The following is a 12,438-nucleotide window of genomic DNA, read 5'->3' on the forward strand; positions in this document are numbered from 1 at the left end:
TTTCACTGCTAAAATAATAATAATTAAAAAGAAGTATGAAAAAAGAGGCACATGTTTGTGGCCCCATTAATATTGGAAATGGTCTTCATTTGTGGGTATTCACAATCAGCGCTTGTGGCACATCAGCGCTTTTAGACCAAAAGTACATCTTCATCTTTAAAAGCATCAGTTCATGGTGCATGATTCTGAGGCAGGAATCTGATCAAAAAAAGGCATTATGCACCATATGGTTTCCTGTATACCAAAAAAGGACCCAATCATTGCTGATCTAAGACATGATCAAAGAGAAGATAACTTGTGTTGACTTTGTGCAGCTACTGGAAAGTTTGAAAGTTTTCTGCAGTTTGAAAACAAATAAGAAAATATGAATACAAGAATTATTTCCACACAGTCTGGCAAAAAATAGTTTGTTCAGCTTTAACACGTCATCATCCACTAGCAGAGAATACCAGTAATAATGTTCCTAAGAACCCAAGACAAATAATTTCATTACTCTGTGACCCAAGCCCACATCCATCACTGAGGTCTTAGACTAATGTAGACAGGCACTGAATCATTCTAAAGATCTGATGCATCTAATTAAACAGTTGCAACGATGGCCTCAGAAGAACGAAAAATCTCTGCACTATTATTACCCCCACCACAAGTGTAGACAGTGGGTACTGTGCGACTGTGTGACAGGGCCGCAAATGCCCTCCTTGTCAAGAGTGTCAATTTAGGCTCACTCAGACAGCTGAAGGACGCAAGACCTCTTATACCTGCAGCCTGATGCACAGTCTGAATACTGCCTTGTCAGCCTCCTGAATGCTGGGTTTGCACAGTTGACTTCTGAATTGTGTAAGATTGGCTTAGTTTTATTTCTACCGGAAAACCTCTTAATTTTTAAGAGTTTTTGTTGTTGTTATTGTTGTTGTTGTTGTTATGGGTTTTAAAAATGCAAGAGCTCTTCACCCCACAGAAACATATTGCATTTGGCCGGCACGATGAAAGCACAGGGATAAAGTACCAAACATACAAAATAAAAAAGGAGTATTTTCTTCTCCTTTTGAAAAGCGTTTTGTTTGTGTTCACCTCTAAGAAAGTCATGTATACTCCTTTTGCTTGCAGAACAAACAAACCACAAAGCACAAAACTGCCCCAACTATAAAAGCCTGTGCTATTAAAAGCTCTACAGAGGTCTGAATAGTGAAAGAATCTTTATGATGTCTGCAGCATTTCAGATAAAACATTGTTACTTCCATGTCTTTTCATGTCCCAGCTTTCTAAAAGTGAACTAAAATAGCTTCATATATTACTGGGTTGGGATTTTTTTGATTGTTTGTTTGATTGTTTTTCATTGAAATGAACTCCTCTGAAACCATGAAGACTATTGATACACTGACTTCCCTTTGGTATGGGGATTTCCAGGACTAACAGAATATGTCATATCTGAAGACCTGACTGGCTCAGGGGTAATTTAACAGTGACAAGTATTGCAACCTATGATCCGTAAGCAATAACACAAAGTAGAAACAGCAAATAATCATGGATCCTAAAGGTTAGCCATCATTCAGGACCAGATTAAGTAATGATGACTCAAAGCCAAACTGCACTGTGTATTCAGACTACTAATATGCAAAGGACAAAAAAGAAAAATCCCCCAAAACGGAGCCAGCAATAAGTGGTTATGTTTAACTATGGAGTAAAATGCATGACAGAAGCATAGAAAAAAAAAATATTTCAATGGGAAGTACAACACCATTCAAAGAAGTGAATTCCAGAGTGACACCATAAGGCTATGATTGTTATAAACGCCTACTTAACGTTCCAATGAACTCTGCTCACTTGACAGGCAAATGCGTTAGATCTCAAGAAGGAAATCATTAAAAAAGCAGAGCAGCCATTTCATCTGAAAGAAATCAGTTAAAAAATGATAATTCTGGGAGATGACCACATCAGAACAGTCTGCCCTCTTCATACTTCAAGGCAAGAAACATATTTATTTAAAAATCTTATCTGAGTACTCTAGCCTTGTCAGAGATTAGAAATTAACACACATTAGGAAGCATGAAATTGTCCCTATGTTACAAGCCAAAGTAAAGAGAAAGGCTTTCCTTCAGATCCTCAATGTCAATCTGAGCTTCTAGAAAAAAAGGTAAAAAAAGGAAGAAAAAAAGAAGAAAAGAAGATAAAGGAAAATCTCCTCTCTGCCTTCTGAAGCAGAAATGTTCCCTTTATGATGCTTCTGGGTTCTCAGGGATATGCACCTACTCCAAGGAGAGCGATCACCTCATAAAGCAGCCATCAGAAATAATTTACCAGCTGAAGTTTCAAACTAGAAGTTAGTAATGAAAAGTGGCAATGTGAACAACTTTCTGCAGTGCCGCAATTATGCTCCCAAATCTGGTGGCAAGCAAAAATCAACTTCTTTCAGACCTGAGTCACGATAAAATGCAATGTTTGTAATATACCATGAAGAACTCTTATCTTATGCACTCACTGATAAACATGTCATCTTCCTGACCAACCACACCCTGCCGGCACAAGGTGCTCTGGAAGGGGTCTTTTCCCTTCCTCATTTCCTTGGGCAGTTTCTGATTTAAAAATGGGTAAAATACAGCCATTGCCCTGGGAGCTGGAACCAACAACAGGTTTATACACTTCTTGCACTGCTTAAAAATTTTTACGTGGACCCAGAAAGTTTAATATGCAGCACTGGCCTCAAAGCTTGAGCAGTAACTAGAAAATCATAGGATCATAAAATTGAGTTGTAAGGGACCCTGAAAGGTCATCTAGTCCAACTCTCCTGCAATGAACTGGGGTAAAGTGCAGAATTTATCACCTTCATTTGCACTTGAGGAAATGGTTTTTATTCCAGGCAACTACTACCCAACCAGAAAGGCCAGAACTGTAGTTAAGTCCTGGCAATACACAACTGTATTATCAGGGAAATGGCAACCTATTCACCCTAGTTGTCAAGCCACTAGTAGGCTGAACCTGGTTATGGGCAGAGGATTTCTGTTCTTTGAGCACTCCTAAGCCACAAGTACAACACCCTTTTTTGAGGACAGCTGTGAGGGGATATTACACTGAGACGGCAGATGCAACAACAAAGGTACTTCATTTAAATGCCTCACAGAATTATTACATCCGATAACCCAGGCAGAGATAAGGCAACCCCTTATTGCTCATTATTAGAGGCTTAGCTTCCGAAAATGCTCAATCCTAAGTTCATAACATTCACAAGTGCCATTTACACTTCTTCTCCTAAAGAATGCTGACTGGTGTAAATCCTACTGTTCCCCCAAACACTGCACAGGGACCTTCATTAGGTGAGATGATTTGGGGGGGTGGGGTGGGGTGGGTAGAGTATCCCTACAGAGAGTGCTACTGAAAAAGCACAAACTGCTCAATGAAAATCTGTACAGTTCATGGCATGAAGATTCCTAAAGGGTGAATTAATTCAAATCTTATGCATGAATAACTTGCTTTTACTACCTTTGATCATTCATCTTGTAAATAGCATCGCTTCTGACTTCTGAGCTGAAAGCGTGCAAACATTTCTAAACAGTCCCTTCCACCTGATGTAAATGCTTCAGCAGACATCGAGTTTAAAACACTCTTCTACAATTTGTTTAGACTGTTCTAAGACATTTTGTACAGTCAAAGCACTACGAGGACATTTCACACACCTGAAAAACGTAATTAACTTCCAGAGACAAAGTAAATCACTAAAAAAGCGTTTTCCTTCTCTTAGTTTCATTGAGTTCTCCAATGTACTACGTCTACTCTGCTAATTACTAACATCATTTTCAAGTATAATTAATGTTTTTAGACACATCCAGCCACTAATTCTATCACCAAGTTCTTCTCATTAACAGTATCTATAAAGGTAATTTCAAATATAGAATTAAGTGGAAGGTCTTAACAGCTTCTAAGTGTGTGTGCTTGATATTCTTAGCTACAGAAAGGAAATCACTGATAGGGACAGCATCAGTTACACTGGAAAAGCAAAAAAAGCACCTAACTGGCTGTAAGCAGAGCCATATAAAAAAGCTCCTTTAAGCCAATAGTCCCTATGATCTTTCCTTTCATTCAAAAATGGTATTTTTGTGCAGACCGTTTTGCTTTCACAATAACAGGGTTTAGTAATTAGTCATGTAACCATCCCAGTAAGAATGCTACGGTTTGAATATTTTCTGTGAATCTTTCGGAGTGAGAAATGAAAGATAATAACCCCTTGATCAATGTAATGTTTATTTATTCATCCGGGAACATGGCAAGGATACCACAGGCAACAACGCCGCCTGGAGAACACGGATTTCACATAAACTGTTCTGGCAGAAACACGCATTTAAATAATCAACCAAATCACCACCTCGCTATTTCTATCTCAAAAGAAAAACAATAAACAAACAAAAAGAGAGCTGAAACATAAGACCTCAACAAATGAGCAGTCCAGAAGTTAAGCTATTGGATGTCTATACCAGCTTCAACACCTGTCCCTGTTTGCAAAAGTAGCAACACTCAGCACTGACAATGCAATGTCTATCTACAAATGGACTGACTGTACTTGTACCATGAGACCTCCCGATGGATGCAATCAGTTTGTCCCATCAGCAGCAGTGTGACATCCTGCAAAGTGCTACATGGAGACGTGAAGTTAACATGAAGTGACTGACCAAACTACAGCATAAATCAAGCAGGTTTTTCCATTTAGTGCTAACATTTTGGTGTAGAATCCAGGCAGAAGTGACTGGGGCAGGATGCAGTTTAATGTAAACCATTTGAAGTGAAAGGTGTGATTTTGCCTAGTGAGATCTCCCCCTCACAGTCCAGCTCACAGACAGAGTCGGTGGCAACCTCGGGGTCAGGGGAGATCTGGGACATCCTATCAAAAGGGTCCTCTCGGTTCTCCTCACAGTCAACCACATTTGGGATCATGTTCACATAAGCAGTCACTATCTCCTTATGGAAAAGGGTGTCCTGGTTGTATGAGATGAGCTCGTTGCTTATATTAACAGTCTCCACTGGAGTGGTCGAGCAAAACTGGCCACATCCCAGGAGGTTGGAGAAGACCTTCCTGAAGTCAGCATTGAAGGCATAGATGATGGGGTTGAGGGAGGAGTTGGCCCATCCAAACCAGACGAAGATGTTGAAGGTGGTCTCACTGACACACGGGAGCCCAGCCCGGGGGTCGCTGGGTGGGCTCTCGCAGAAGGGCACCATGCAGTTCAGAATGAAGAAGGGCAGCCAGCAGCAGACAAAGACGCCCATGATGATGGAGAGAGTCTTCAGCACTTTGGTTTCTTTCCTGATGGAGGACTTGAGGCTGGTATGATGGTGGCAGTCAACATGGTTGCTGCGGCAGCTCTGCGCGTGCTCGGCTGCCCGCTCCAGTGAGGAGATGCGACGGATCTGCACCTGGGCAATGCGGTAGATCCGTGTGTAGGTGACAATCATGATAGCCACTGGGATGTAAAAACTGATCAGGGAGGAGGAAATAGCATAAGTCCTGTTGAGGCTGGAGTCGCAACTCTCCGATGGCCCAGGGACAGTGCTGTTGCTGCCATAGGTGCCATCAGAGGGCGTCATTGCTGCCAGGGCCACCCATGTGGTGCTCATGTCCTCTGCCCAGGTGGTGAAAGCACCCGCTGCCTCCCAACCTGTACCAAACCCACTGTCAATGTCCCCAGTGGCAGCAGCAGCATCCCCACCTCTGTGCCAGTTGAGCTGGACTGGGATGAAGGAGATAAGCACAGACAGTGCCCAGGCCACTCCAATCATCACTAGGGCCAGTCGTTGGGTCATCTTCCTCTCATACCGGAAAGGGCTGGAAATAGCCCAGTACCTGTCCACGCTAATCACGCACAGGTTAAGGATGGAGGCCGTGGAGCACATGATATCAAAGGCCACCCAGATGTTGCAAAATGAACCAAAAGGCCAGAAACCAGCGATCTCAGACACTGCTTTCCAAGGCATGACCAGCAGAGCCACCAGCAGGTCCGAGACGGCCAGCGACACGATGAAGATATTGGTGACCTTGCTCCGCAGGTGCCGGTAGCGGACGATGGCCGCGCACACCAGCACGTTCCCAAAGAGCGTCCAGAGGATGAGCAAAGCGAGCAGGCTGCCCGCCGCCACCTGCGCAGCCCCGGGGGCTCCCGCCTGCCCCCTCGCCCCGCCGTGGGGTCCCGCCTGGGGCGGCAGAGGGCTGCGGCCGCCCCGCAGCATGGCTGGCAGCTCCCGGCGGCAGCGGGGCGGCGGCGGCGGCGGCCGGGGAGCGCCGAGCATCCAGTGCCGCCCCGCCGCCCGGCCCCATGGGGCCGCTGCCCCCCCGCCCGGCCGCCACCCCTGCTCGCTGCCCCCCGCCCCGGCGGTCCGCAGCCCCCGGCCCGCGCTCACCGCTCGGCGCGCCCCTTCCTGGCCGCTCTGCTCGGCTCGGCGCTGCTCGACGTGCCCGCTTCGACGCCGGCTCCGCCCGCACCGCGCTCAGCGGAGCTCGTCTCTCCCCGCTCCTCTCACTTCGCTCCCCGCTCCCCGGGCCGGCCCCCGCCGCCCTCTGAGCATGCTCGCTACCGGGGACTCCCCGTCCGGTCCGGCGGAGGACGGAGTGGGAAAGCGAGTCCTAAAGCGTATACGGGTCGTCAGTGCAGATGTGGTCTCGTTGAGCGCGGTCCCACCGAAGGGAACGGGAAAACGTGACCCAGTCGTGGGGCTGGCGGGGCTGGAAGGGGCCGTGGAGGGAGGGCTGGGCGGGTTTCTCCGGGCGTCCGATGTTTGGCACAGGGAAAGAAGCCGGCAAAGGACTCCCGAGTTTCGTTCGTCGCGGCTCTTCCGTGGGATGCATCGTTCGTCTCCGCAGGGCACGGCGCAGCCAGCAAACGGACCCTCAGCAAGAAAGAAGCAGACACGGTGCGATTGGACTCACCGTGAACTGGTATAACGCCTGTTTCAAACATAGTGCAGTAACTTGTATTTAAAATACCTTTATTTTCTTTCATTTTGTAACCCTTTAAAAGGACCGGACCCGTCCCTGACTGAACATCCCGTTTGGGTCGCACGGGTCAGGAGCAACTGCCCCTCCGCTGCGGGTGGGACCGGGCAGGACACTTAGAGACCTCCTGGATCCGGCATGACACAAGCGAGGATGCAGCGTCAGTGTTAATACATGCTGAAAAAACAAGTTCAGCAACCATTTAAGCAGTTTTCTAAAAGAAAACCTGGAGCTCCACTTTAGCTCTTGCTGAAGAAATTGGCACTGCTCATGCACGTTTAAGCCGAGTTATATTTAATATTGGAAGGAGCCTATAGCTTTTGTCACCGAGCTCTATGCAGCGTGACTAAAGCTGGGATGCTGAGGCTCTGCGCTGCTGGCACAACCCAAGCAGTGACTCCTGAGATGGATGTAAAGAAGGACCAAATCCCGCAGGTACTTGTGCACATGGCCCCTAAAGCCACTGATCCCCAAACATGAACGTTTTGTAGAACAAAAAGTAGAGATCTGATTTGCTTGTTTAACACGCACGCATTGCTTTGGTGGTGCAGAGGTGTGCATAGATATGTAAAAGCATTTATGTATAGTAGTGATAATATGTGTGCATTCCCATGCATACAGTCACTATGTGTTAGCTATTTGAACACACACACGCATAGCGTGACAACAGCAGTAGCCTGATGATAACATGACAGCACTGAGCTCGGTGGCTCAGCAGCAGTGAGCAGTGGGCTGGCTGCCCTCCTCCAGAGGGTCAGACGAGGTGCTCTGACCCATCAAAACAAAAATGGTCTGATCTCTAAACTGTCAGCATCTGAAGAATGGAGCTGTATTCCACTTTCTGCAGGACCTCCAGAGAGTGACCCAAAATTGAGAGGAATTTTTGAAGTATATCTGCATGGCCACATCTGGATGTGTCTGACTCCTGTGTAGCTGAGAATTCAGATGATATAATCCTGTAACCTATTTTTTAGCAAATGCTCCTGAGCTCCAACTACTATGAACTGGAGTGAGACACCGAGGTCAGGCTGCATGGGGCTCTGAGCAGCCCGATCCAGCTGTAGATGTCCCTGTTCATTGCAGAGGAGTTGGACCAGATGGCCATTAATGGCCCCTTCCAACTCTAACAATCCTATGATGATTCAATGAAGTTGCCATCAGAGAAGTTGTCTCACCTGCTGGATCCATGGGCTCATGAAAGTGCAGTCTGTAGTGGTGACCCAACCCTATGCACACTCTGAACTCAATCCAAGCCACAGCAATGCACCAGGCGTTCACAATACTTCCAGTGCAGCAGACAAGGCTGCTGGTTTTCATGCCATTGGCAATTGGTTCAGCAGAGGGGGCAAAGGGAGAAAAGACAGCAGTTGCACTGCATATTGTGCATCACTGGGAGCAGAACTGGGCCAAGAGCCATATTTTAATGGGGACAGTTACAGATGTTGTAGTATCTCACCCATTTCATCAACATCTTTTAAGCCTGTGATAAAATCCTTTAACATTTATAGGTTACAAGCGTCTTTTTTTTTTTTTTTTTTTTTACTTCTGTAGGCAGTTTGCATATAAATATCATTTTAAGAGTGTCCATTAAAACCACAGCTGTCACTTGCTGAGAGATTTGGGGTGGTGTTTTTTCATCCTGCTATCATCTTTGTAATGGCTTTGTGCTTTTCCTACAGAGCTTCATCTCATTTCTCCCTTTTTATTTTATTCACCTGTTAGAATTCTCTCACAGCTGGCAGATTGGAAGTAATGGAATTTAACTGCTATTGCAATGCTTCTGAGGGGAAGAAAACACACCACATTTTGCAGTTCCTGATTCTTGAGAAGTGTGTTTTTCTGCCTCTCTTTCCTTTCCTTGCAACTCAGTTTACTTCCAATTCACAATATAGAAACTCACTGTTCTGAACAAAGACATTCATTTAAAAGTAAGTGATGTTTCCAAATTAGCACATTCTCATCTAAGAGATACTTAGTGAAAACAGATAAAATCTAATTAATGCCAGAAGGAAGGTCAAACCTATAGATATAGATGTAGTGCTAAGGGCTGGGCTACAAAAGCTCTTCACCTGGCAGCTCTGATCCATTAGGTTCCAACTCAGGAAAGGTGCCTAGAAGTCACAGAATCATTAAGGTTGGAAAAGACCATAAGATTATCCAGTCCAACCATCAGTCCATCCCCACCATGCCCACTGCCCACGTCCCTCAGTGCCACATCTCCACATTTCTTTAACACCCCCAGGGATGATGACTCCACCACCTCCCTGTGCCAGTGCCCAATCACTGTTTCTGAGAAGAACTTTTTCCTGCCATCCCACCTGAAGTCACTGCATGTGAAGCCATATTAGTGAGGCAACTGCACTCATAGTTTTGGAGATATTCTCAAGTGGAGCTCTGTTTAGCAGACATATGCTTAAGCTCCATTGGTTTCATTCACTGAAGCTGAAGTGCTGCAGAGATATGGACAAAGCTGTGTATGAATATATATAGAAAATGTTGAGGAAGGAAGAGGAAAGGACTTATGTCATCAAAAAATCCTTTAGACTCGGTCCTGTTCTGCTGTATATATACATATAGGCAAACGAGTTGTAGAAATTGTCTGGGATACTTCCTGAGCTGAGCAGAGAGAATCAGAAGGGTTCCAAAGAGCTAGAAATGTCTGATGAGTACCTCATCTTTCAGGTAAGGTTTTAAAACTGCAGTGGCTGAAAACTGAATTGATGGCAAATCAGAGCATAGATAAGGTGCACGGTTTGAACAGTGAGGACAATTAGTAGCTGACTCAATTGATTTAAGATTGTAATGGATTTGCCACGTTTGAGATCTGAAATTCAAGGCTGAGTGAACTTCTTAACGGTGCTGCCTCCACTCCCCAGCAACTCATCCTAGCACCAGGCAGGGGTCTGGAGGCTGTGCAGGGAGGAAAGCAATTGCAGGTGATTACAGTTATCCCTTCCAGCTTTAAAACCCATCAGTGTTTTTGTTGACTTGAGACTGTGATGGATAGTGTTAATTAGCCAGGTAAGAGAATAAACAGTCCTCTCAGTACTTCTGTTGATCATTTTTTTTTCTTGTGGTGAGTGTGATATAGATCCCACACAAGTTGTTGATTGTTCTTGCTTGAAGTCATGAAGTAATTGATGTCACCAAAAGAGATTTCCGCAGATGTCCTTTTCCTGTTGTTCAGACTGACCCTGACAACTTAAACTCATGGTTAAAGGTGAAAGATGAATGTCAGTCACCACAGAAATAGAACCTTTGAAATATGTTTTCCTGGTCAACTTAGATCTCTCTTTTTTTTTTTTTTTTTTTGGAATTTCTGTCACACAAAATATTATCTTTTATTATTTAATATCCATAACTATGTTCTAAAACTCATATTGATATTTTTCAAGGGCTACAGAAGGTGCAAATAATACAGCAAGAGATCACATGTTGAACTACTAATGATCGGAAGATTTTGAAGCAACATGAAGAGAAGAAGAAGGTATATTGATTTGTGCAACGGTAAAATGTGTTTTCTCATTGCATGCATACCCACATCCTATCTGAGCATCTGTTCTCAGAAAATCATCAATATAAAAAAGCTGTTTTAATTATCTAATACTGATCATTTACATAGTTTTGGATCAGTAACTGGGTCTGTGAATACTGAATGGCATGTGTAAATTGTAGACTTTTCTTGTTAGTTACTTCTATTGGAACTTTTGCTATCAACATCTTTGGATGGTACTCTGCCCATTAACTCTGAGATGGTCTTGCACAAAATGAGCAGTAAAATCCAGTCATTTTTGAATAGCATGGAATAGTAATAGCAATTTCAGTGGTGAAAATGGGCTCTGTCCATAAAAATACTGGTAGACAACAAGGATTCAGAGGACAGAGGACCAGTCACTCTGTGTGTTTTTATCACAGATTTGCAGCATTGCAGGGGTTGGAAGGGACCTCAAGAGATCATTGAGTCCAACCTCCCTGCTAAAGCAGGTACCCTGCAATAGATAGCACAGGTAGGCATCCAGATGGGTCTTGAATATCTCCATATCCTTCTCTTACAAGTCAACAAAAATGCATCAGCACCTTAGGGCAGCCCTGACTGAGCTGTTAACGTGAAAACATGAGCATCATCCCAACCAGAGAGAATCTGGGGGCAGGGGAAGTCAGCATCTGGGTATTGACCTCCCAAGGATCACAGGTGACAACTCCTAGGGCTCAATGAGGAACTTATTGCTGGGCTTCCCTTCTCCTGGTAGGCAACTATGGGACAGAGTGGAGCAGCAGTGGGGAATGGGACCCCCACAGTGGCACAGGGGACAGCAGTGTTCTTGCAGTGCTGCAAGTGCTCAGCAGAAAACTGCATTGTGAGGTGGCTTTACATCTGGGCCAACAGTTGGAGGTGATTTAGTAGTGGCTTTGCAATTCTTAAGGGACAGGGACTAAACTTTGTAGTTCAGGATTTATTTCAGGGAAGAATTGCAGTTTCAAATTTAGAAACACAGGTGGTAAGAATGAGCAATTTTGTCACTTTGGGATAATAGCAGTAAATGACTGCTTTTACTTAGTCCTGATTCTTTATTTATTTATTCCTCAAATAAGCCTTGAAATAAAATGCTCTTATAACAATAAACCTGTCTAATTAATCTCAGTAGCAGAATATCAGGACGATCAGCAACTCTACTGCAGTGAGCCTAAGGACCATATGTGTATGTGCTACTACAGAGCACAGAGCAACTGCTGACAAAGATATCAGTCTGCCAGCACAGGACAGAACTGTACTGGGACTGACAAAGCCAAACCTAAATTTATTCTTTTGTCCATACATGAGACAGCAAAGTTATTTATTCTGAATTGTGAATAGCCATTTGGATACTGAACAGAGGCATTTCAACCCACAGTATGTCTAGAATTGCCATCCTATTGGCTTATCCTTCTCTAAAACACATAAGGAAAGGCAAAGCAGAAACCCTCACTATTTCAAGCTCCTCTATAGCACCGTTGTGACCCCTGTTCTGGATGACATCACTTCAAATCAGAGGAAGAAATATATAAAGGTCAAAAATATATGCTCCAATAATTCACAGGAAATAGCTTGAATTCTGCAAGTCATAGCCACAGTGGATTGTCACAGTATGCAGCTTTGTAACAAAAAGAAGCCTTGGTTTAGGTCAATGTAGGAAAAAAATGATGAGAAAGAGGAAAGCATTGTGTGGAGCTCAGCCAGGCTGTCATCAGTTGTGGCAACTGGTCAGTTGAGGATTCATTCTGGAAATGGCTTTGTTCTCCTTCTGTTTGAAGGTGCCAGTGAGATCTGAGCTATTGAAGCCAAGAATTCATCCCTATCAACTTCATGTTAGTAAAGTAGTGACTGAACCCAGTGAAATTTTCTTCATGTTATTTTGGCAGGGTTGGCCAATAGGAAATCTCAGATATATTGACTTGCAAGATATGCTAAAGGATTACTTTTG

General features: G+C 44.3%; 2 protein-coding genes across 2 annotated transcripts; one reads left to right on the forward strand and one right to left on the reverse strand.

Moving 5' to 3' along the window:
- Positions 1-4,217: 4,217 nt before the first annotated feature.
- On the reverse strand, positions 4,218-6,264 carry DRD5 (dopamine receptor D5). Its single transcript, XM_015862525.2, has one exon. The coding sequence runs from the start codon at positions 6,211-6,213 to the stop codon at positions 4,753-4,755; it is 1,461 nt and encodes a 486-aa protein (XP_015718011.1). The 5' UTR covers positions 6,214-6,264; the 3' UTR covers positions 4,218-4,752.
- Positions 6,212-10,477, forward strand: LOC116653383 (predicted GPI-anchored protein 58). Its single transcript, XM_032444438.1, has 2 exons — positions 6,212-6,919; positions 10,372-10,477. The coding sequence occupies exons 1-2, from the start codon at positions 6,212-6,214 to the stop codon at positions 10,390-10,392; spliced, it is 729 nt and encodes a 242-aa protein (XP_032300329.1). The 3' UTR covers positions 10,393-10,477.
- The last annotated feature ends 1,961 nt before the right edge of the window (positions 10,478-12,438 follow it).

This window comes from Coturnix japonica, chromosome 4, assembly GCF_001577835.2.
Source record: "Coturnix japonica isolate 7356 chromosome 4, Coturnix japonica 2.1, whole genome shotgun sequence".
Classification (NCBI taxonomy): Eukaryota; Metazoa; Chordata; class Aves; order Galliformes; family Phasianidae; genus Coturnix; species Coturnix japonica.